A 26,073-nucleotide genomic window follows, 5' to 3' on the forward strand; every position below is an offset into this window, starting at 1 on the left:
CTGCCTTTGATGGAGACCCCAGGTAGGCCTTGCCTCTGAAGCCAGCTTCCTGGGCTGTCCCTGCTTAGCAGTAGTGGTGACAGGTGTGTGTGCATGTATGTGTGTGTGTGTGTCCCTGGACTCTGATTTAATGCTTGCTTTATCATATATTCTCCATAACTTGTGCTATAACTTCAATGATTACATTGGATAATGAATATTGTAAAATACACACAGAATAGGCTTTAGCGTAACTGTGCTCATCAGAAGAGAACCAGAGGATTTATTTTTAAGTGTGAATGCACAGTGTGCTACAAGCGACGTTTTTGGAAGATGGGATACAAGTTGAATGCCATTTCGAGGACTGTTGTTGTTGTCTTTTGGGCACGTCAGCAAGTCTTTTGACCAGAGTGAAGTCTGGGCTTGTTGGTCTTCCTGCCTGCCCCCACCCTATCTACACCCCAACACTCAAAGCTTTGAAACGCTGATCCGTGTATGTTTTCTCAAGACCTGAACCACGTAAAGCAGCATCTGCACTTGAATATTTTTCTGGGCAGACTCTCTTATCCCCAACTTTCAACAGTCCCAAGCATCTTCCGAACTCAGAAATCAGAACTCCTGTCATAAAAGGACCGTCACTGAATCTTGCTAATGGGACTGGGATGTCTCTGTTCTGCTGCTGTTGCCTCAGGAGAATGGCAAGGATGAGCCCAGGGTTCCTAAGACCCTCAGTACTTGCCTCTTGAAATCAGGCTTCAGTCCATTTCCCTGACCTAATGATTAGGTCTGATTTCAGCCACTCACCCTAAGCTTTGAAGGCCAGGCAGTTCAGGATGGCAACCTGGGATAAAGCCATAAAAGATCCTCTGGGATAATTGGAATTATGTAAACAGAAAACAAATCTTTTGTTCTTGTTGGTGTGAAGGACCAGGATTCTTAACTCTGTGTCTTAAACTTGTACGTCTTAAACCAAGGAACAGTTGGGTGTGCCGGGCCTCAATCCCCCATGCAGTGAAGTGGTGAGCCTCACATACATCTGGAGCGTTCCCAGGCTCCCAGACTGGCTGCCTGCTCTGATATAGATGAGAGAGAACATATTTCCATCAATGGGAATTAGGCCTTCTTAACCTCGGCCTCTCACCCCATTTGCTAACAGGTCATCTGACACAGGTAGCATCCAAACACTTACACACATGAAAGCCACGGAATGAGACATGTTCTATTGCCACCAGCACTCCCAACAGTGATGGGGCAAATAAAGAACTGATTTTCCTTATAAACAAGATTGACTATGATAAAGCATGTGTGTCATTGACACTGGCAAGTTAAGGTTAAAAAGATGGCAAGAGAATGGCTGGCTGGCTGGTCGAGTGGAGAGGGTACTGTCACCTTAATAACACTCCTAACAACTGCAATTTACTGAGGGCTTACTAAGTGCCAGGCATGGCGCTCAGAACTGTGTGCTCATCATCTCTCCAAATCCTTACAATCTTTAAAGTAGTAGCTGTTAGCTACTCCTTTGGAAAAAAAAAAAAAAGAATTAAGAAACAAGCTCAAAGAGGTTAAGTGCTTGTCAGTGTCCTCAGCTTTGCCAATGCAGAAGTTTCTGTGGCTCAGTTTACTGGAGTTAACAGGTTCTAAGTTTCTGCCTCTTACAACATGATGTCATATTTCACTATATGTCAGGTGCTGGTAATAAGTCAAAATGGAGTGGTTTAGTCAGGACTCTCTATTTCATGAAGAGAAGACAATCAAACTGAATAGGAAAGAATTGGATTTATTGGCTTGCAAAAAATGTCCGGGGTTAGTTTAGCTTCAGGCAAGGGTGGATCCAGGGGACAATAATGTTTTAAGGATTCTCTTTTGTAGTCTTTGTGTAGGTTCCGTTCTCAGATAGGCAATCTGTGGTGGTGAGATGGTTGCCAGTAGTGTCAGGCTTATAACCTTACAGTTCTAAAGTCAGTGGATTAAAAACAAAAGGAAATGCCTTTTTCAGTTATTTAAAACTCTGGGAGGTCCTCCAACCTCCCAGAATTAACTGTTTGTATAAGATTGGTTTGGCTTAGATCATACAATGTCTATCCAGAATGTTTCCAGCCATGTAATGTGAAAAAGAAACATTTATTGGAGAAGATACACAATATAAGAAGCATTGTACATAGGAAAATGATGCCTCAGCCCCCTTCAAAGTAGGCACCTTGGGACTTCACACAGTTCTTCCAATCGCCATCAGCTGCCCAATCATATTTTCCTGAATCTCATCCATGGTCTGAAATCTCTTCCCTTTCAAAGGTGATTTTAGTTTTGGGAGAAGCCAGGAGTTGCAGGGTGCCAAATCTGGGCTGTAGCAGGGCTGTGTCACCTGGGAGATTTGATGTTTTGCCAGAACACTCTGTGTGAGACGTGATGCATGAGCGGGTGCGTTGTGATGAAGCTGCCAATCACCAGTTGCCCATAGCTGTGGCTTTCTAATCACCCCAATATATTCAGTAGAGGAATGTTCAAGCTTAACACAAAATTTGATGCATATTTGTTGCTCTACTTGCTCAGTCATTTTGAATGCGATGGCCACACAGTACACATGCTCACTCAACAGGCATCTACTTGCCCACACTGACTAGTACAGTGAAGTCGTCATTGTTCACACATGTGCATTCCAGTCCACTCTCCTTGGCTGCCAGGTTATACTGATATCATGCAAACCGTTCTTGTTATATTAACAATGGCTGGACTTTTCCCTGACAGACTGTGTATACTCATTCCTTACCCAGCTACCCTGAATAAGGGGCTGCAGGGGTCTGGTCAGTCAGTCTGGGTAATGTGCTCTAACTGGAACCAGGGAAAGTTAGCCTATGGACACAAAGTAGAAGAGGGCTGGGAACCCAGAGGGCAATTAATGTGCAGTTATCAAAGGAAATGGGGATGGGCATTGGGAGGACAAAAGCAACAGATACCTATAGTAGAGGGGATTCTAAGAGAATAAATGAGGGGCCCCTATCTAATAAGGCAAGGGGAGAATTTATTAATTTATTATGGGAAATATATGACTGGCTCAGGACCCAAACAGTCATCCACCCAGGGCACTTCTCTCCTGTCAGTGAGTCTAGCTTGGGGCAGGTTGCTTCAGTAGAATAAAAGTAGAATAAATGGAATTAGATGTTCTCAGAGATATTTCCATCACACTACTTGTGGACAAATTAAGTTTGGTTGTGAGAGAGAAAAAACTTCAAATACAAACCATGTAAAGAGGATATATGTTTATCTTGTAAAAAGTCTAGAGGTGAACATTTCATGCCTGTACGGTTGGCTCCACATTCATCATGAACCTGGGCTCCTTCTCACTGTTGCTCCATCACCATTTACACAGAGCTCCTTCTCTTTCATGGTCCAGGTGACATGCTCAAGTTCTAGCCATCAAGCCCGTGTTCTAGACAGCAGAATGGAAGGAGATGGGCACACACTCTTTTAAGGACAAGCCCCAGAAGTTGCTCATGCCCCACTGGCTAAAATTTAGTTTATCTGCAGTGGAGGTTGGGAAATGTGGTATTTTTTTGGGGAAGAAGAGATACAGGGAGAGAACCAGTCTGTGTCAGAATGTGGCACCCTAATGAACAACCTTTTCTTGGCTTTAGAGCATGACCTATCTAAAGGTTGAGGACCAGTCATCTAGAAATCAATCACCTTCAAAAGACAACCCTAAATATGTAAGACGTAACTGTTAATCTTTGTTGCCCTCTTCACTCTTCTATTAGCATATTCTAATTCAAAAACATCCAGTTGCAACTTCATTGCCTCTTAAAAATTTCTTATGAGTAAGCTTTTTCTTAAAAACAAGGGCATGTGCTCCCCACAAGTAGTGAGGTAATGCCAATATTTATAAAGTGCTAAGTTTCTCCAAATTCAATTTAAACCATAATAGCCTGCTGTAGGTCCTTCCATCTTTCTTTTACGATCATTCATTTTGACACATTTGTAGGTTTTCTTTTCACAAAAGAATGGGTTCTCATGACATACATTGATTACTTTGTAACTTTCGTTTTTTCCTTAAATATATGTCATGACATGCCACAGGCTAAGAGCGAGAGAGCTGGCTCATTCGGCTCATTCTTTTCAACAGCTGCAGAATACTCCCGAGTGTAGCTGTTCTATAACTCATTCCAACATTCTCTTTTGATGGGCTGTCGAGTGGTTTCCGTTTTCCTGCTACCACAGGCCACGCTGCAGCAAACTTCTTGTTCTGATGTCCTTATATCTCAGTGCTTTTAGTTGTCTGAGAGAGCCTTTGACGTAGACTTCTGGGTTAAAAGGTGCATTTAAAAAATTTCATTGATATCGCCAGATTACCTTCTCAAAAGATTAGAACAATTCACATTACTGCCCACAATGTACAAAAGTTTTCTCTTACTCTAATTCTTGTCTGCACTGGAGGTCATTATTTTTTAAAATTCTGCCATATGATAGGTGACTTATGGTACCTTGCTTGCTTTGATTTGTATCTCATTGACCATGTACACACTTGATCCTCTTTCATATGCTTACTGAAATGCAGAACAGCATAAGGGTTCAAAGCAGACTGGAGTCAGACCACTTGGGTTTTAATCATAGCTCAAGATGTGTGACTGCCTATTATATGGCTTGGGCAAGTTATTTTTCTGAGCCTGTTTCTTTAGCTATAAAACAGGGATATCACGTTTCTCATAGGGTAAATTGTGAAGATTAAATGAGACAATACTTATAAAATGCCTGAAACAATGTCTAGCACGTAGCTAATGAGTAAATGATTAGTGGCTATTACTGTTGATCTTTTAGATGTCTCCTGAGTTCCCTGCTGGGTGTTCTCTATTAGGGTGATTGTTTTGGAGTGATCGGTTTGTAGGAACTCTTGTATAGTAGGGACATTAATCCTCAGTCTGTCACTTATGTCAGAAATAAATCCCCAGTCTATCATGTTTCTTGTACAGAACCAAGACCTCTGTTTTCCCCAAATCTCCATTTATATAATCAAATATGTCTATAATTTCCTTTAGGGCTTATAGGTTTCCTATTTCATTTATGATCTCCCATCACTATTGTAAAAACAGTCTCCCCCAAATTCTTCCAACATTTCATTTTAACATTTAAATTTGTAGTCCTTCTGGTATGTGTGTGTGTATGTTGTGAGGCAGAGATTTGGTTATTCTCTGGGCACCTTACTCTAGCTCTATTTATATAGTAGTTATATCAGATTATAGAAACTTCATGGAAAGAGAAATTTGGAAGAAAATAAATTACAGTATTCATAGTGATAGGTAATAATTGGGTAGTTTTGAACATCAGTGGGTTTCATTTTTAATTTATCGATTTGAGAGAGAGGAAGGAAGAGAGAGAAAAACATCCACTTGTTGTTCCACTTATTTATGTATTCACTGGTTGTTTCTGGCATGTACCCTGATCGGGGATTGAACCTACAACATTGGTGTATCACGATGATCCTCTAACCAACTCAGCTACCTGGCCAGGCCTGGGGTTTCAAATTATTTATTTATTTAATATATTTTATTGATTATGCTATTACAGTTGCCCCAATTTTTCCCTTTATCCCCTTTCACGCAGTACCCCTATTACCCCCAAGTTCTTTGGCTAGTCCATTTCCTATACTGTTCTTAACATCCTCCTGCCTATTCTGTACCTACAAATTTGTATTTTTAAACAAGATTTTATTTAAAAAATATATTTTACCGATTATGCTATTACCAGTAGTAGTACTATTTACTGATTATGCAAACCTCCGCCTTCTACCCCCCCTCCCACCTGCATCCCCCCACCTTAGTTCATTTCCATGGGTCATACATATAAGTCCTTTGGCTTCTCCATTTCTCACATGATTCATAATCTCCTCCTATTTTGTACCTATCATATATGCTTCTTATTCCCTGTACCTTTTGCCTCATTCTCCCCTCTCCCTGATGATAACCCTCCATGTGATCTCCATTTCTGTGAATCTGCTCCTGTTCTAGTTGTTTGCTTAGTTTCTTTTGGTTTTTGTTTAGGTTTGGTTGTTGATAGCTGTGAGTTTGTTGTCATTTTACTGTTCGTATTTTTGATCTTTTTCTTTTTCATAGGTAAGTCCCTTTAACATTTCATATAGTAAGGGCTTGGTGATGATGATCTCTTTTAACTTGACCTTATCTGGGAAGCACTTTATCTGCCCTTCCATTCTAAATGAGAACTTTGCTGGATAGAGTAATCTTGGATGTAGGTCCTTGCCTTTCATGACTTCAAATACTTCTTTCCAGCCCTTTCTTGCCCGCTAGGTTTCTTCTGAGAAATCAGCTAGTAGTCTATGGGAACTCCTTTGTAGGTAACTGTCTCCTTTTCTCTTGCTGCTTTTAAGATTCTCTCCTTATCTTTAATCTTGGGTAATATAATCATAATGTGCCTTGGTGTGTGCTTCCTTGGGTCCAACTTCTTTGGGACTCTGAGCTTCCAGGACTTCCTGGAAGTCTATTTCCTTTGCCAGATTAGGGAAGTTCTGCATTATTTTTTCAAATAAGTTTTCAATTTCTTGCTCTTCCTCTTCTCCTCCTGGCACCCCTATGATTCAGATGTTGGAATGTTTAAAGTTGTCCTGGAGGTTCCTAAGCCTCTCTTCATTTTGAATTCTTGTTTCTTCCTCCTGTTCTGGTTGAGTGTTTATTTATTCCTTCTGCTCCAAACCGTTGATTTGAGTCAGTCCAGTGAGTCACACCAGCTAGGGCTCTTCCTGATGTTCTGACTTAACTTTTTCTTCTTCATTGTGTTCCAAATCATTGACTTGATTCTTGGCTTCATCCACTCCACTGTTGATTCCCTGTAAATTTTTCTTTATTTCACTTAGTGTAACCTTCATTTCTACCTGCAGCTTTTTTATTCTGTTGAAGTACCCAGTGTGTTCCTTGAGCACCCTAATAACCATGTTTTGAACTCTGCATCTGATAGATTGCTTATCTCCATTTTGTTTAGTTCTTCTCCTGGAGTTTTGTTCTGTTCTTCCATTTTGGCCATATTTCTTTGTTTCTTCATTTTGGCAGCCTCCTTGTGTTTCTGTGTATTAGGTAGAGTTGCTTTGACTCTGTCTTAGTACATGGCCTAATGTAGAAAAGTGCACTGTAAGTTGGATGGAGTGGAGCCTTAGGTAATCTTTATCACCTGGGTGGGCAACCCATTTGAACCATGTGGATGGAGTTTCAGGTATGGTTTCATCACTCCGTGGTTCTGTGTGAGAGGGGGCTCAGAAAAAGGACAATGGCTGCTGCCTGGCCTCTGAAGTTGCCCAGGAGGATGTTGTCCCCTGGCACTCGCCCTGATACCAGACACTTCACTTTCTCCCCATATGCCACTGGTGCCCTTCAAACTGCTGCCCCAGGGGGGCTGGAACTTACAGGGGGCGAGTCTGCCTATGTCCTAAATCTGTGTGGACCCTTTAAGAGGACATGCCTGAGAATCCCCCAGTTTCTTCTGCTTCCCCAATCCCCACTAGTCTTTACAGCCAGAGGTTATGGGAACTTATCATCCTGGCACTGGAACCCTGTACTGGGTGGTCTGGGATCCCTCACTCACAAGATATCCCTCCCGATTTTAATCCACCACATGTGGGTGTTGGACTGCCCATTCTACATCTCCACCCTTCCTACCCAACTGAATGAATGTGACTTAATTCCTTGGTTGTCAGACTTCTATACAGCTCCATTTTCTGACAATTCTGGATGACAGTTGTTTTGTAGTTTAGTTAAAATTTTTGCTGAGTTGTTCAAGGAAGAGGTGAGCTGTCTTTACCTATGCCTCCATCTTGGGATTTTGGGTTTTTATCTTTTTTTAATGAAAATTTCTTCTTTTTAAAAATGTGGAATTGTTTTGAAATAAATTATTACAGCACACACCAATATACAAAACCGAGTTATGTTTGACGTGGTGAAAGATGGGACTTGAGAAGGAACATAATGAAGAACCTTGTAAAAAAGGATAAGATTTCAGAATAGAAGTTTAGGTTATATTCTGAAATAATAGGGGAACTACTAAAAGGGTTTAGGCAGGTGAGTGATACAATTAGATCTGTGTATCAAAGACTACTCCAAACTGCTCTGCAAAGAACAGTAGGGAAATGGTAGAGGCAGTGAAACCAATAGAAAGGCATCGCAACAGTCTTAGCAAGATACTGTTCTTTGGACAGGGGTGATAAAAGTGAAGATGGTTTTCAGGTATATCTTCATGATACACCAGGAAAATGTAATGATTAATAGGAATGTCTGGGGTGAAAGAAGATAAAGCAGCATCAAGAATAATGGCCACATTCTGGTTTAACAAACATGGTCAAGGGTGGTACCATTCATCAAGAAAAGGGAACACTGGAAGAGCAGATTTTGAGGGGAAAATGATGGCGTCAGTGTGAGGCATCTCTATTAATCAAGCAGGGGATATGCAGATGACAGGCTGACATTCAGATCTGAAGCTCAGGCAGTACATCTCATGATAGGAATCTGTAAGTTATCAACATACAATTGGAAACCAATGCCACGGGAATGAAATTTTTGAGTCAATGGGGAAAGAACACCTAAGACATAGGAGGAACACTGCACCAGTTGGGGTTCTCTGACTGTAAAGAACAAAAATCAACCCTGGCTGCAGGATCTCTTTATATGGTTGTATGGGGATACCTTGTGCAGCCATATGTAGCAGGCTACTCAGCCAACGTTATTTACTGAAAGGACATGAAGCAGTTCCCAAAAATTAGAGAAGCTTAACCAGGAGCTTAACCTGGGATATTGAGGAAACCTCAGTAATAGGAACTCATATGTCTCTTACATATTATCAGCTGGTAGCATGGGAGAGGGATATCTTCTCAAAGGAAAGGTGAGGAGTTATTCTCAAAGGTGGAGGGAAAAGACATTGGGTAGGTAAATGCAGCTGTCTACTAGGTTCTATTCCTTGGCTGCCCAGTACATAGATTATTCGTCATGAACAACTTTATAAATGCTTCCATTCAACATACTGTAGAAAAGGGATTCATCTTCTCCCCAAGGGAGATAATGCAATTTCTAGTTATCACACACAGTGTCAAGTCCGAGATTTCTGGGTGATATTCATTCTCTAGTTCTTTTTTATAAATAAATATATTTATTGATTATGCTATTACAGTTGTCCCATTTCCGCCCCTTCCCTCAACTACATCCAGCCCACCCCCTCCCTCCCACATTCCCCCCCTATAGTTCATGTCCATGGGTTATACTTAAGTTCTTTGGCTTCTACATTTCCTACACTATTCTTACCCTCCCCCTGTCTATTTTCCACCTATCATTTATGCTATTTATTCTCTGTACCTTCCCCCCTCTCCCCACCTCCCAATCCCCTATTGATAACCCTCCATGTGATCTCCATTTCTGTGGTTCTGTTTCTGTTCTAGTTGTTTGCTTAGTTTTCTTTTGTTTTGGTTTTAGGTGTATTTGCTAATAACTGTGAGTTTGCTGTCATTTTTACTGTTCATATTTTTTATCTTCTTTTTCTTAGATAAGTCCCTTTAACATTTCATATAATAATGGCTTGGTGATGATGAACTCCTTGAACTTAACCTTATCTGAGAAGCACTTTATCTGCCCTTTCATTCTAAATGATAGCTTTGCTGGATACAGTAATCTTGGATGTAGGCCCTTGCCTTTCATGACTTGGAATACTTCTTGCCAGTCCCTTCTTGCATGTAAGGTCTCTTTTGAGAAATCAGGTGACAGTCTTATGGGAACCCCTTTGTAGGTAACTGTGTCCTGTTCTCTTGCTGCTTCTAAGATTCTCTCCTTCTGTTTAATCTTGGCTAATGTAATTACGATGCGCCTCGGTGTGTTCCTCCTTGGGTCGAGCTTCTTTGGGACTCTCTGAGCTTTCTGGACTTCCTGGAAGTCTATTTCCTTTGCCAGATGAGGGAAGTTCTCCTTCATTATTTGTTCAAATAAGTTTTCAATTTTTTGTTCCTCCTCTTCTCCTTCTGGCACCCCTATAATTCGGATGTTGGAATGTTTCAAGATGTCCTGGAGGTTCCTAAGCCTCTCCTCATTTTTCCGAATTCTTGTTTCTTCATTCTTTTCTGGTTGGATGTTTCTTTCTTCCTTCTGGTCCACACCATTGATTTGAGTCTCAGTTTCCTTCGCATCACTATTGGTTCCCTATACATTTTCCTTTGTTTCTCTTAGCATAGGCTTCATTTTTTCATCTACTTTTCGACCAAATTCAACCAATTCTGTGAGTGTCTTAATAACCAGTGCTTTGAACTGTGCATCCGATAGGTTGGCTATCTCTTCTTCGCTTAGTTGTATTTTTTTCTGGAGCTTTGAAGTGTTCTGTCATTTGGGGCATTTTTTTTTTTTTTTTTTTTTTGTCTTGGCGCGTCTGGTACTTAAAGGGGCGGAGCCTTAGGTGTTCCCTGGGGCGGGGTAACGCGGGTCGCTGAGCTGTAACGCTGTATGTGGGGGAGGGGCTGAGAGGGAGCAATGGCACTTGCTCCACTCTCCACCAGCTTTCAGTCACTGCCTCCGCTACCCACAATCAAATTGGGCCCCTCTGGTGCTGGTTCTCGAGTGGGTGGGCTTGTGCACGCTCTAGGCCGCTGTGGGTCTCTCCAACGACCTCTCTTGTGAGGCTGGGAGTCTCTCCTGCTGCTGCCCCAACCCCCACGGGCGCTTTCAATCAGAGGTCTGAGGCTTTATTTCCCCCTCGCTGGAGCCCTGGGTTACTCGGTCTGCGTCGCTCCCCGCCGCTCCCCGCCGTTTGTCCGGTTTATCTGTGCGCGAGTGTGGGGCTTCGGGGTGCTACCCGCCACTCTGAGTCCGGCCCTCTCGGTTTATCTGCGCAAATGTGGTGCCGCAGGGTCTGCTAGTGCTCGGACTGCCTGAGCCATTTGTCCCACACTCCGCCAGTCTCGGTCCCGCCACGGCCACGCGAGTCCTCTCCGCCCCGGTGCCCGTCTCCGCCCCTCCTACAGGTCTGGATGTATGTTTCTTTTTTATCTACTTGGTGTTGGACTTCCTTGCCGTTCGATTTTCTGTCAGTTCTGGTTGTGCGAGGAGGCGCAGTGTGTCTACCTACACCGCCATCTTGGTTCTTCCATTCTCTAGTTCTTAACCCCATCTTGATAACCTACAATTTATGGATTTACAGATATATTTAACTTTCACCAATACATCCATACACATCAGTGAGGGGGGATACTGCCAACAAAACCACTCAGTTCAAACAGAGGGGAAATTTGATCGGACTAAGTTGGATCATGCTTGCACTTCAGCTAGGTGTTAGGGGCAAAGTACTGAAATGGAGAGGAAAGGTGGATAAAAAGACAAGGCTAATTAAGAGATACTGGTAAATGCTATAGATCTTATTTCTGCAGTAAGTCAGAGAGCTGTAGTTAACTTATCTCCTGTTTCTCTGTAAGCTCTATAGTTTTTCTTCAGGTAAGATTTTTTTCCTTTTTGACTAATAATAGGAAGACCCAAACTTTCATTCCTGAGATATGCAGGGATTGGTATTTTCCAAGTCTTTCCAATGTTCCCAGATACCAAAATTCCACAAGCCTCTTTTCTGATTAATGCCTCTGCAAATTCAATCAGCATTGTGATTTTTGCAATTTGTGGAATTAAATTCTTGAGTTGTAGTTTTGGAATTAAGCACAGAGATTCATTAATCTTGGATGCAGAAAGGCCTTAGCTTCCCCTAGCTCCCCCCCCCCCCATTGCCTGCAGGTAAGTTTCTGGGTTAGAGCTTGTTGTCTTACATCAAGTTGTTCAATGTAATCCAAGTAACTAACCATCCTAACTCAATGGTTTTGGCCTTCCTTATTCACTTCTAACTGTCCTATTGTCAACAGTTACCTAGTTATCCAAATTTTGCCTGCAACAGGCACACAATTCCAGATAACAAAGGGAGGTATCTTCACTTGCTGTTTTGCTACTATAAATTCTTCACTGCCACTACTGCACCCCATCCTCCCCCAGGGACACAGAGCAAGAGTTACTGCCTTTAATTCAGTCTCAGTACAATAATCACTTCTAGATTGTCCATGTTCCTGAGGGTCTGAAGCCTACTATTTAACTGTTATCAATGTCAATAATCAGTCGTTTGGTTGCAAGCAATAGAAATCCTCTTTGGCTTACCAACCCTCCCCCCACCAAAAAAAGAAAAAGAAAAAAAAGGAAAGAAAAGAAAAAGAAAAAAGGAAACATTATAAGAAGGATACATGGTAGTCTACCCAAAGGCAAATCTGGGTAACCAGGCCTGACAACAGGAATCAGGGCAACTGTGGGGATGTTCTTCACCAACTCATAAATGCTTTCCATCAGAATGACTCAGGTCCTATACTTTTGTCTGTCACCTGTCTTATGACTCAAAATCCTGGTAGATGGGGGGTATTGATTGGACAAGCTCGGGGGAAACATGAAATCTCAGCTAGGAGGTCAGAATACTGTAATTTATAGTTTCACTAACACCACAGAATAGGAAGAAGTAGTGGTCCAAAGGCAAAGTGGGGATCCATCACTAAAGGAAAGGTGAAATGTTTTGGGGGAGGCAAAAGTAAAGGGATGTCTACTACATCAATATTTTAATGATGGGAAGAAAATGGTAAAAGCCTTTGCACCTAAAGATGTCAAGATGCTGGTGGGAGTTGTGCGTGCTGCTGAGAGTTCAGATACAATGTGTATGCAATGAACTTAGCAAAAAAAAAGGTTATTATGGAGCTTGATTGCAGTGAGATCAGAACACTCGTTTCAAAGAAAACGTGACTTTTCTCTCCTTTCTGCCTAGTGTAAAAACTGTAAGAGGTCTTCATAAATTAACATCAGTCGAGAACTAAAACAATCTTTTGGAGACTCAAACTATAAAACCCTGGTATTCTGAATACACTTGAACATTTACAGAAGTGTGCTTGAAAAATTAAGGGACAATTACTGAGCTCAGAGTTTCTCAAACAAGTGAAGGTGCAGCAATCTATCAGTTTGAGTAATAGATGATGAGTATCTTTATCAAAATATTCACTAAGGCAAAGGTGGGCATTTAAAATTATTTGATGAAGCAGGCTCAGTGTGAAGTAACTTGCCCAAGTCAACAGTGAGCACTAAAATGAAGAATTCTTTACTTTTAAATAAAGTTTATGAGTAATATGAGTTGTGAAAAACAGTCCAATACAGAAATGTATTAAGTTCAAAATCTATGCTGTTCAAAGAAAGCCATTAATAGGCTTTTCTACATAATTATAAACACACATTTGAAAATCAGTTCATACTATGTATTTTTTATGAAGTTTGTTTCACTTAACATAACATGGCCATTTTCCCATGTCCATACACAATGAGTGTACCTTATTCATTTTAAAAGATGTGAATTTTCTTAATATTTTCAGTGTGGCCATGACCTATAGTTTAATAATTGGACCTGTCAAGTTTCAATACTGGTAGATAGTATATTAGGACTCAATTTCAAGCAATAGAGACCCAACTCAAAGTAACTTAAACAAAAGAGTATTTATTGGTTCACAAAACTGAAAAAATCCAGAGGATATACTAGCTTCAGGCACGGGTGGATCCAGGAGCACATACATTGTCATCAGGACTCAAGTCTCCATCATTTGGCTCCACTTTCCTCTGCACTTGGCTTCATTTTCTGACTGGCTCATTTGATATGGTGGACTCCTGGTGGTCTGAGTTTTTTTTCATCCTACAAAGTTAAGCAACCTCAGTAAATTGATTTTCTGAGCTTTTCCTCTTCCATAGTTCCGTAAAACTCCTAGGGTTGAGTATCACTGGATCAACTTGAATCACATGACCATTCCTGAATCAATCACTACGGAGAAGGAGATGATTGTTGACTGATCAGGTATGAACTACATGTCCAACATGAAACTTAAGGTTAGGTCAGACTGTCTGAACTGCGCAGACTGAAAATAGATATGGTTCCAAGAAACATCAGGGAGTTGTTTCAAAGAGATGGAATGAATTGCTGGTCAATTAAAAATAGTATCAGTGATAAGACCGGATATTGTAAAACCTTAATCTTTGCTCATAAAGTTGAATGATAACAGCTGGCACTGTTACTTTCTTAATGAAAGTATTAAAAAAACAAAAACAAAAAGCCATCATGAGGATTATATCCTGTACTCAGGAAACTTACTGGAATGGAATAATCATGTCCACTAACATACTCCGGATGATTCAATAGTTTCGATATAAGTAACATGAGCCGGAGAGCCCAACTATCTAGTTGACATAATGCAAGACAACTAGCCTCCCAATGGCAAATAGTATGTGAGGGTTTTCAAGTCAGTGGTAAATTTTAAGTTCGTGGAAAACTTTTCTGGTGTTCAACCCTTTTGCCAAGTTGAACATTTCTCATTTCTGAATTGGTGAATCAGACTCTCTTCTATATTACTGCAGATGAGAGAAAGTGACTGCTTTTTATCTGCTGTCCTCCTCCAGAGCTGGTAGAAGGGGTCCCAGGTGCTAAAAATGATCAACTATATATAGGCTTAGAGGCTTGCTCTGCACTTAAAAAAAAAAAAAAAAAAAAGGCTGCTGCTGGTCCAAGAGTATACAGCATGGTCCATCCTGTTAAGAACATTAAAGTCCTCGTGGGGTGAGGTGCAGGTTGCTTCTGTTCAAAAATCTTGGTGGAACTGGGTATAAGATAGGCTGAGATCAGTTGTAATCATCTTGAGGACAACGAGTCTGATTGCACAAACATGTCAACAAAGGTAGGCAAGGGCTGAGTCAGATAAATAGGTAAGTAGGGTACCTTCAGCAGGGCCAGCCATACCAATAACCAGGATATAATATGGAAGAACACAGTTTAACACCAAAGCTCTGTAAATTAGTTTTTACCCTGAGCACTCCAGGGTTAATCCATAGCGTTTACTCTGGATACAATTTTCTGACCTTAAATAGCCAGTTAGGTACAGCAGCTTTCATTTTCCTGCTCATTTGCCCAAGAATTTTTAGCTCAGGAGAAGGCTATATTTTCAATCCAAGTGAGGTTCTGTTCAGGTGTCTATGCTACACCTGTGAGTGATAGGGTTCATCAAAGTTGGCCCTACTTTCTTTGGTAATCAAGTCTCCATCTTCTGTGATTCAGCACGTCTCTGGGAATTAAAAACAAGTCAAGGCCTCAAACTGGTTGAATGGTGTTGCTGGACAGACTGAGATGAGATTTGAGGCATGGAGATTAGTAGGTATATTCCTAGGCTTGATGTTTAGGCTTTTTCATCCATCAATTCTTACACACAGTATTCATTAGACTCTTGAAAGATGATCATCTTCACTGTAAGCCCCTCATTTTGACTGAGTTAGACAGGATTAAAGGGAATGAATGGCAGTGTAGATCAATGTCTTTTTCTGTGCAGGAGAAAAAAAAATCCAGCTGATATTTTGAAAGTAGTAATAAAACCGAGTGTAGATAATTTTTTCTTCACAAATAGTAGTTGTATATACAAGCAGGAGAGTCATCTTTTATTTTTATTTGTTGATGGTGAACAGTCTAGAGTAACCAGACTTAGCCACTTGGACAATCTGCAGACCAAGTCATGTAATCATAATTAGTCTAGTGGATGAGAGAGATATAAAGAAACCATTCCCAACATTTAACCAGTGCATTCATTAAAGTAGTTGAGGACAGCTGGCCCTTAAGTCAACTGTGAAGTAAATGAGATTTTTCTCATGATACAAATCAAAGTCTAGTTGTTCAACATGATTTGGTCCAGAAGTTCATAAACTGAATCCTTCCTGTAGAAACAGGTAAGTTGTCTCAATGCCTGAGAGCATCTCATGGCAAGGAATGAAGTTGGCCACTCTGAATCAGTGTAAAACAGTATCGAGGCAGCTAAAATTCCATGCACACATCCACAATAAGGGACTGTGGTCTTGTGACATTAGGAAGCAGTGGCAGGAAGCTTGAGTCTCCTGACAAAATTCTTAGCTGCAGGCTTTGTAGATTTTTTTCATGTCTATATTTCCCGGGGGGGTGGGGTGGGGGGGGAGTATATGATACACCAACTTGAGATTGCCAGCGAGTAAGCTATCACGGCCTAGTCAAAAGGCCAGCTCAAAGTATCCTCAATACCTACAGCTGATGGTACCAGACATCATAGGACCCAACTTAAGGAAAAATGCTCAGTGGTATAAAAAGATTTCCCAAATGGTCACATTTTAAAATCACATACATGAGAAAAGATGTTCAAAGACTGTCTCTTGTGGATCAGGTCTTACATGTAGTTAGAGCTCGGTATTCATAGTTTTAGAGCAGAATATGCCAGGCAGATATATCAATGATGGAGGAATTGCTTTAGCTTTTTAAAGGTTATTAGCTCGCTCATCCCGGAAACAGCAGTTGAAATGAATAAAAACCAAGCAGCAGTAAACTCCCACTGGTTGAGTCATAGTAACTTGTAGTTTAAGAATAAGATGAATCATAAAACCAGGTACCCTTTTAGTTAATGTTGCCAGTATTTGAATGTTGCTTCATAATTAATGGTTATCACCTGCATATGGCATAAGAGTACCACAGCTGATGATGGGAGGTCCAAATGTACAAGCTGGTCTACTATGGCCTCAATGAGGCATCAGCTTCAACACCTGGCAGGCAATTCAGGTATTCAAGGAGAATCAAGACTTCAAACTCACATTTCAAGTACCACTAGAGCATCTGGTGTTTTGTGAAAGACGTTGGGTAAGGGGGTTTGTCAGTGGTAAGTATGTATGAATTACTCAGTCTATATCCAAACCTAGCAGTCACTGGAAGTCCATCGGGGGGTAGAGGGCTGTAATTTTAGGTCCAGTCGATACCACTTTTGGCCCATGTAACTTCTTGGCTGGGGACAAAGACATACCAATCTTCTTATACTTTTCTGAGTTTGCCCACAGTGAGTATTCCTAAGAATGTTCTGCGCCACCTGAATATGGACTGTGTTGGGTAGAGATAGAGATCAGAATACCATTCAGGTCAAACACATTGTTTAGGGCAGTGTTTTTCAAAACGTGTTCTGAAGAATTCTAGGTGTTGTAAAGAAGTCTCCTTAGGTGTCACCATGGTGGTAAAGGAAGATGCTTGTAGCAGGTTTCAGGCCCCCCACTCCTGCTTCATCCAGAGCAGCTTCACTTTTACTTTAGGCTTCCACAGAGTTTTCATTCAAAGGGCTTCATGGCCACAAAGCCTCTGGAAAACCAATGATCTAAGAATAAGTTGTTCACAAAATGCTGAAATACAAAAAATGTCACAGAAACCAGAAACTGTGAGCAAAGCCTTTGGTAAGCCAAAGTGTTTCCCCCTCATTCTTTCCCTAAGGTGGGCTACATTTACAGAATTAAGAAATTAACATTCAAATCTGCTATAAATTCCCATTGCCTGAAATTGGGCTCGTGACTATCAGAGAACAAGGATATTGGTTTTAAGTGACAACGGCACTGGGGTTTTTGCAGTCAGCATACAGCTGCAAAATGCATTCATTTCTTTGTAAATATTATTCCAAGAACTGCATGGCTGGATGACTTCTCTTCAAGCACTGGTAAGATCTCAGTGGGTCATAACTCAGAAATTCTAAGAAAATATCTCCTTTTCACCCCTCCTCCCCATCTTCCCCTTTTCCTCTTCCCTTTCCAATCTGCTCACCCACCTGAGATACAATGCCCTTAAACTAGGTTTACAGTACAATTCTAGGGACAGAGAAGTAAATGGCTAAATGTCATGGTATTCATCCAAATTCAGATGAATTAACTTTCTCCTACCCACCCCCACTGTCCATATTCCCACAAATCTTAAAGTGGTTCCCTTGACAGAAAAATCAAGGTAATGGTCAGGATAAAGGACCCTCAGATCATAGACACATACTAAGAAAAAGAGGGGGAGGTTTCAAAGATGTTTATTCCTGGGGTTCCAGGGAAACCTGTTGGCATCCAGGAAGCACTGGCTATGCCATCTTAAGGCAGTTGCTTCATTCCATTAAAATGCTGCAAAAATAACATCCTCTGCTTGGTCAACTTAGAACTAGGCTAAATGGTTAAATGAGTTTTTTGCTCTAAGCCCTCTGTGATCTCCTAATATACTGCTGTATTACCAATCGGGGAGGGGACAATTTACAGTATTTTTACCACCTTACTGGACTACAGAAACTACATGACATACGTTATATGGACATGTCACATATATAAACACACATGCATAAACAGCATTGCTCTAAATGGATGGCTCATTTTGTGTGAATATTTGTTTGGGGATAAAGTACCATAGCTAACATCTTGGGTGTCCTAGAGTCTAAGACTTAAAAACAAAGAAGGGATCCCCAATCAACTGGTCTGTCTTTGGGAAGACCATAAAGATGGACAAAAGATCTCTAGCTTTGTGTTTCACGTTGGGTAGTATTGCTGTCAGATGACAATGTGTCTTGTTGACTGGATAATCTATCATTGTAGAAGACAGCCTGCTCCTAAACCTTAGGGGTGTTTCCATAGATTTCTGGTCTAGGTACAGTTTATGACATCCTGGTTGAGGGTACCTGATAAGAAATCTGGAAAACTTTTCTGAGATTCTCAACCCGCCGTCATTTTAACACTGTGGGTTAAGTAGAGGCTAACTTAATTCGAAGGAGAACTGCACTGGGAGTCAGAAGGCTTGGCTTCTACCACTTGGTAGCTATGCCACCTTGGATAACCTTTCAAATCCCATTTCCTCATTTGCAAAAAGGGGTTATAATTTATTGCATGATTTTGATAATTGATATTAATACATGTAAAAGTGCTTTGAAACTGTAAAGTGCGATATAAACATAGGGGTTTACCATATAGGTTCTACCTGGATGTCTCAAGAGGCCTTTTCTGGAATCTGATTGAAGCCTTGTGAGATGGTGCTAGGTAAAGGATTCCTTTGTAAAATTTCTTACATTGCGTGAAAAGTTCTGGTTCCTGAGTAATCCCAAAGAAGATGCTATGAGGCCTTCATTGTTCCTTTGTTTTAATTCCAGTAAGTCAGAATATCTGCTTTCTCATTCAGTAGGATACTACAGATTTAAGTGGGAAAAAGAATAGTGTCCAGTGACATGGATGGGATTCTTGACACTTCATAAACTTCAAACATTTGAGACTGTGGGATATGGTCCAATGTTGTTCTCAAGAAGATGTTGCCATTCTTCAGACAACGTTGAAAACTAAAAGTCCCCTGGTCCAAATTTATTATGTGTCTCTGAAGGTATGAACTGAAGAAACAAAATACACACTCATGGGCCTTTGTTGTATTAAACAGCTCCAGCTATTTGGCTTCAGGAGTTTGACTTCACATAGAGAGTGGTGCTAAATCTGGGCAGAATAGGACATGAGTGGGTGAAGGCCACATCATGATAGTTGGACGTTCCTGGGGTCACAGTGGTCCACTGGAATGGTGTCTTCTTCAGTAGTAAGGTAATAGGAATCGCCATGGGCAAAAATCCAGGTACCAAATCTGTAGGCTGATGGAACAGCACAAGGAAGATGGTGAGAAGGTTCAGGGACAAAACAGGTAACTAATGCATGGCATTACCAATACAGGACTCTAACATTGGGGTGGGCTTATTGTCAGCACATTAGCTGCCTGAGGAGTACTAATTATTGAAAAGCCTGACAATGCTAAAGGGAAAAAAAAAAAAGCCTTAAAGTCAGTGATGATGAGACCATAAAGAGTTCTCTGGGAAAGACTGTTGCCTGACTCTTGAAAATAAACTGTCTCTGGAACTGCCCTAAGTTCATACTTTCGGGGAGTAACTTGACTGCATTCAGGCTGCTGGGCAGTGGTTGGTGGGGAAGGAGGGCTCCACAAGAGGCACAGGAACTGAATTTAAGTTTACATTAACATCAAGGTAAATGAGATTTGCCCTCCTTACTTTTCTAATGCCTTTCTTAACCGTCTTATGGGAAAAAAGCTGTCCTTAACCTTCATTTTAACAAGATTCCATCTTGAATGGGGGAGAATAAAGTACCTAGGCAATAAGCCTAGTCTGTGGACCCTTTTGTAATAATCTATGCAATTTTTCAGTTTCTCTTTCTTTGAGGGTTCCTGAAATCTTTTTAAATACAGAATTTAAAAAATAATAAAAACAAAGGAAGCATGGCCCATAACTGGTGACTTTTCCCCCTAATCAAGAGTAACCAGGTTATCACACAACGATTAAGCAACACTTACTGAATGCTTATTCTGAGACAGCCTGCTTTCTAAATTCCTCCTTTCTATTAACAGCTTCATCATGTGTGGTAGTATATGTGTGGGCAAAGATTCGTTAAGACAAGATCCCTTTTTCCTCAAGGGGTTTGCTGTCTGCAAGAGAGCAAAGAAAAAAAAGCAATGCAAATAACTATTTTGCAGGGTATCATATACAAAGATAAAAGATAAATAACAAAAATTTTACAAGATTATTTCTGGCTAAAGTTGAGACAGATGGAGAGGAGAGCATCTGAGGTGGATATTGAGAAAATGGCAGAGTTTTGGCAGGTGAAGAACCGGAGGAAGACATTTTAGGGTAGAGAAGAGAGTATGAACAAAAGCGTGGAGATGGTAAAGAATGGTTCATTTTGGAAAACTGCAAGTACCGTAGTTCACTTTGGATGCAGTGTCACCAGTTTGCAACTGAGGATCTGGCAGAAGCTCAGGACTTCGAATTCCCGGTAACAGCCCAGTGGTGGTGTTTGTTTAGTCAGTTTCTCTTCTGAAAGTGAGGTCAATAGTCCCAAAATTCAAAAATAAAAATATCCAACTCCAGAGTTCTTGTCACATCCTCATGAGCTCCTGCAGGTCCCCGTCTTGCAAATCTGGAGCCTGTGCCGTGGCTACACTGAAAGATATCTGCTCCAGCTGGTGCAGAACACTGTAGTGAAACACTTTCAACCTGCTATCCTGGACATCTCACATTTTGTCACAGAATTTCAAGCTTAGAGTTCCAGTTGTTTTTTCCCCCCTTCTGCCAAGAAAAGCATCTTATCACCAGTCTTATGATTCTTTTGTAGTACATCCAGATTTTATTACGAAAAACCTAAAAGACCAATACATCTTTCTCCAAAAAAGTTATTTCTCTGGCAGTGAGATCTTTTGTCTCTGCCCTTTAGGTAAAGGGTACAGTCAATTGATTTTTTCCAGATATTTGTATGCAACAGCAGAACCAGGTAACACCTAACCAGACAAAATACACTTAAACTTGTGTGTTCGTTTGCTTAGAGCTGTACAACTCCACAAAACAAAAATGTTTGAAATCCAACTGTTCAAACATTTCTATAGTGTTTGCTGGGCAATAGCCTGGAATTAGATAAAAGCAGCTGACAATTAACAAAGAAGCAAAAAAAATGGCATTTTGGCCACCTTAGTAACATACTTGCAAGCAAATAGAATACAAAGCAGTCCAGGAAAAAGTTAAGCTTTGAAACACTTCCAAACCTACTGATTCTGAGGTTCAGCAGAGGTTCTAACAAAACTTTTCAGAGAATGTTAACCTTCAATTAATAAAGATAACCCCCAACATCTTCGGGAATTCCATGGCTGGTTCATTCAGTGTGTTCCAGTGAGTCAGCTTGCTAAAAATCCACCTGCACCATTAATTAGCTAGACTTGGCAGCACCATTTAAAAAGAAACCTGCTCACCACCAAACACATAGACTAGGGATATAAAATAGGAGCGAGTAACAGATGGTAAACATGGTCGTGGGAAATGGTCAGTGAAAGAGTCAGAAAGGCAGTCAGGCACCAGTATAAGCAGCAACAAACAGTTAATGGACCAAAGTTTAAATATGCTTCTTGATACTAAAGAACATGTCCACTCTTATTTTCTGCTGCTTTATAATGGGTGCCACAGTACCATATGCATTAGCCACCCTTCAGGCACCCTATGGGGAAAGAAAAGACTCAGAAAAGAAGCCAAGCAGTGGAGTGTTGTTACCCCGAATACCCATTACGCACAAAAAAGCTCACATATCCCAGGGATTCAAACAGGGGCTTCAAATTGGTTGTGAAGGATCCCAAATGACATCTAGGCCTCAGTTTCCTCCCTATGGCATAAACAAATTGTGGTTCTTAACTCTTCAGGGGTGAGACCTCCCTTTGAAAACTTGTTGGAGATGGATCCTCATTCCCGAAAAACGCACAGTCCCACTAATTTCTGCATACAATTTCAGGGAGTTTGGGATCTCCAACTCCAATCCAAGGTTCCCAGATTCAAAATCCACGGATTGGGCAATTGCTGTTTTCTTACAACTCAAAAAAATTGACAAACGATAATTACCCCTTACGTACACTGACGCTTTATAGTTTATAAAGCGGTTTTAATCCCACAAACATCGATAGGCAGAGGAGGAAACTGAGGCGCAGACAGATTACAGAGTGACTTGCCTAAGGTCACTCGGCCAGCTGGTGGCTAGGCCCGGAAGCAAACCCAGTTCTTCCGACTCCGGAGCTTGTCTTCCACCCCCGAGCTGCCGCCAGAGCTCCCGCCTCTCACTAAGGCGGCATAAGGAGGAAAAGGCAAAGTAGAAAGCCCACCACCAACCATCCCCCAGCACCTTCCTGTGCCTCCAACTGGGTCCTTGCAGGCCCCGAAGGGTGGCGCCAGGCCTCCAGGCCCGCCCCGGCCACCCCCGCTTCCCCGGACGCGCCAAATCCCGCCGCCGCCTCCCCGGGAGCGGGGCGGAGCAGCTGCCCGCCACCGCCGACCACCCGGACGACTCCTCGTCGAATCGCAAACGCATAGGCCGCCGCCCGAGTTCTGCGTACGAGAAGAAAGACTCGGCGCGAGCGCCAACGGCCACCGGGCGCGCGCCGCGGCGGCCGGGCCTGCGCCCCAAGAGCTGGATGCCAGAGCAGGAGAAAGAGCCGCCAACCGATCGCTCGATCGACCGCGCGCCCGCTCCTTCGCCCTACCAGACCGGGGAGGGGGGGAGGGCGCGCCAGGGCTTCTTCGAATTAGGGGCCTGACTCCCCGGCGACGAGACAAGATGGCTCCTCCGGTCCGCTCTGCAGCTACCGTCCCGGCTGCGTCGCTCGGCCCGCCCCCGGTACTGTTTCTTTAAATGGCGGAGAGGGTCAGGAAAGCAGGAAGAGAGGCGCGTTCTCTCACGTGACAGGGGTGGATCCAGCTAACAAGATCCGGTCACATGGAGACATGCTGTCCACCAATCAGGGGGCGTTGTTTTAGGGCGGAGGTGGGAGGAGCTGCGGCTCTGTGATTGGTTGGATGCGCCACGGAGGCCTCGGGGGTTTGGGGCGTCGGGGAGTGCGCGAGGCAGCCCGTTTCGTGTGCACTAGCGGAGACAAAGCGGCGGCTGAGGTGGCCGCGGAAGCGGCTGCTAAGCAGCCCAAAAAGCCCAATTTCGTGGTGCTGAGTCCTGTCATCATCTCATTCGTCGCGGCGCACGGGCGACTCGTGTCACGGCGGCGGCGGCGGAGGCAGCGGAGGCGGCGGCGGTAGCACATGGTTCCAAGAACGCGCTGCGGTTGTAGGGTTCCAGTTCCGTGGGGAGGGACAAAGGCAGCCGTGAGCGCTGGGCAACGCCCGGTTGGGTAGTGCGCACTCCATTGCCTTCGATCTGGGCTCTGAAAGCTGGGCCTGACTTCTCTTTCCAGTCTCTCTCTGCCCGGGAAGGGCCTGGGAGACTGAGGCCGCTGGGGGAGGGGCGCGCGGCCCGCTGGAGGCGATTTGGGCGGGTTAATTCTGCGGCCTTTTAGCGGGCCATTGTGAGGTAATTTGACCCACGAGCCTGGGGAGGGTGGGGCGGGGCTCTGAAAACAGGAATCCGCCATCAGCGGTTAAGAGATCTTTCAGTTGGGAGCTGGTGAAGCCGGAAGTATCGCCATATATACTCGACATCGCGGTCGCCAGTCTGGTGTCTGTTTAAGGATTCTGGGACCCTTGATGGCGAAGACATGGGTGATTGTCCAGTTTTATAACAGAAGTTGATAAATTTCCGGATTGGTAAGTTTCCGGATCGATACATTTCCTAGAAGAACGAAAAAGGGCCCGAAGAAAACGAAGATGAAGCAGTAATAAAACCGCCAACTCCGTACCATCTATTTCAAGATCATCTACGTTTCAATTCGTTGAACTATCACAACTTAACGCCAAAGCTCCTTGAGACCGCAGATTTATGACATAGTTCTATTCAAGATATTACATCAGAGTCTGAGAAAACAGCTTGCGGGAGAAATCAATTGTAGTTTTAGACATTTCTGAATATATTTTGGATAGGTACTCAGTCATCTTGTTTAATTGTAAGGAGCACAGACCTCATTACCAAATCTTTCTGGGAGGAATCCTGGAAAATATTCCGTTGTAAGGTTGTGTTTCCCAGTTAGTTGGTGAAGGACTGGACCTCACTGCACTTATGGCTTTCACAAATTACAGCAGTCTGAATCGAGCTCAGCTAACTTTTGAATATCTGCACACAAATTCGTAAGTACTTATAGGTGCCACTGTAGTCACCGATAACTCCTTTCTTGATATTAGTGTGGAAATCCTCTTCCCAGAAAAGTTTGCTTTTTCACTTTTGGGGATGTATCGCTGGATGAACTGAGATCAGTGAAATATTTCTTGCTAATCCAGAAGAATACGACTATTTATTGGATCAAAATTTATTTGATCAAATGCAAACTAGTTTTTTGAGGTTACTATATCAACTTCTTTCTCAAGTGTTTGTTAGGAATCCAACAAGTACTGTTCTTTGGATCACCAAAAGTTGGACTATCCTAGTGTATTCTTTTTAGTGGCAACAGCCGAGACAGTTTGGTTATAACAAGTTTTAGTCTTTCTAACAAGGAAAAAAAAAAGAGTGAATGAAGATTTTTAAATGGCAACTTATTGGAAGAAAAAAAAATTGTTTTTCCCAGCAAACAGTTGGCTTTATATTCCTGGGAAATTCGTCCCCACATCCAACATAGTTTTAGTATGCTAAGCAGGAAATGGCAACTTGTTTAAAACCATGATTTAAATAGCCATTCCCAAAACGTGTGCAAATCTCAGAACACATACAGTGTTCATGGCTCTTTAGTTCATGAAGAGATTACCGTCACCCCATATTGGTCTGGAATGTTTCAGGGTCAACCCTTACTGCTTACTCATGGAAGTAATTGATTGGAGTTGTAACTACTTAGTGTTTTAATACATTCATTTGTCACTTTTGAGGTGAAGGTAAGTAGCCTAACATTTTAGGATGTGGAAAGGTGATGAGCCGCTAAATGATGGCCCAGAGATCTGAAGAGTCACCTTCAGGGCTGAGAATATGGACTCCAGTTATTCAACAGTAGTATAGTAATTTTTATCCTTTCATGGGAAAGGACTTAGAAACAAAACCAAAACCCTTAAATTTTCAGAGTTTCTGTGATCATGCCTGTAACTTTTTGTTTGCTATTTTTCCTACCAAGGAAATAAAATTTCTCTTAAATGAAGTGAATTACCAAACTATGAGAGCCTGGTTTTATTTTGCTTTGTGTAGGAAGCTTATTATTGGACTAGTGTGTTTTAGAGTAGGTGCTGTAGAGGTTACCTAGGCAAATTCTTGTGTTGTGGATGGTGAACCTGAAATCCAGTTAGGTAAGGTTGCTGACTAGTTTATAATACAGCCTTGGGCAAAACCTTCATTTTCCTTCTTTATGTTCGAACTGTTGTATTAAGAATCAGCAGTTGAAGCCACTAGATGTTCACAGATGATTGTGCTTTGGAATGAGAAGCCAAATTTGGAATGGTAGAGTATTTAATAATCTTGGAAGAACATGAACGGGACTTTAGAAACTGGATTCAGCTTCCCTAAAGACTACTTCATTATAAAGTAATAGTAATAATAAGTGATCGTGCCAGTTACTGTTTTAAACATGGTTGAAAGTTGTCTTTATAGCAGCACTGCTGGAATTATTCTCATTTTGTATTTGAGGAAACTGAGGCTCAGTTTTACCTTTAAGGACTTCTTTCCTTGTCTATACAGGGAAGGGTGTGCTTACTGCTTTATTATTATTTTTAATTGATTTTAGAGAGAGAGGAAGGGAGAGAGACAGGAAGAAACATCAATTTGTTCCACTCTTGAATGCATTCATTGGTTGATTCCTGCATGTGCCCCATGCAGG

General features: G+C 42.0%; 2 protein-coding genes across 3 annotated transcripts in view; one reads left to right on the plus strand and one right to left on the minus strand.

Annotated features, from left to right (window-relative positions):
* Positions 1-13,474: 13,474 nt before the first annotated feature.
* Positions 13,475-22,923, minus strand: TUG1 (taurine up-regulated 1; the record flags this gene model as incomplete). The annotated part of the gene is made up of 4 exons (XM_053928170.2): positions 13,475-17,213; positions 18,805-19,453; positions 20,164-20,295; positions 20,568-22,923. A coding segment is annotated over one exon (462 nt), but the record flags the coding sequence as incomplete, so codon positions are not given.
* Positions 22,907-26,073, plus strand: part of MORC2 (MORC family CW-type zinc finger 2) — a 41,822-nt gene continuing 38,655 nt past the window's right edge. For both annotated transcript variants that reach the window (XM_053928118.2, XM_024566638.4), the window contains exon 1: positions 22,907-24,409. In XM_053928118.2, coding sequence (XP_053784093.1) covers positions 24,342-24,409 — 68 coding nt within the window. In that variant the 5' untranslated portion in view covers positions 22,907-24,341. The remainder of the gene's footprint in view (positions 24,410-26,073) is intronic.

This window comes from Desmodus rotundus, chromosome 7 (assembly GCF_022682495.2).
Source record: "Desmodus rotundus isolate HL8 chromosome 7, HLdesRot8A.1, whole genome shotgun sequence".
NCBI classification, from domain to species: Eukaryota; Metazoa; Chordata; class Mammalia; order Chiroptera; family Phyllostomidae; genus Desmodus; species Desmodus rotundus.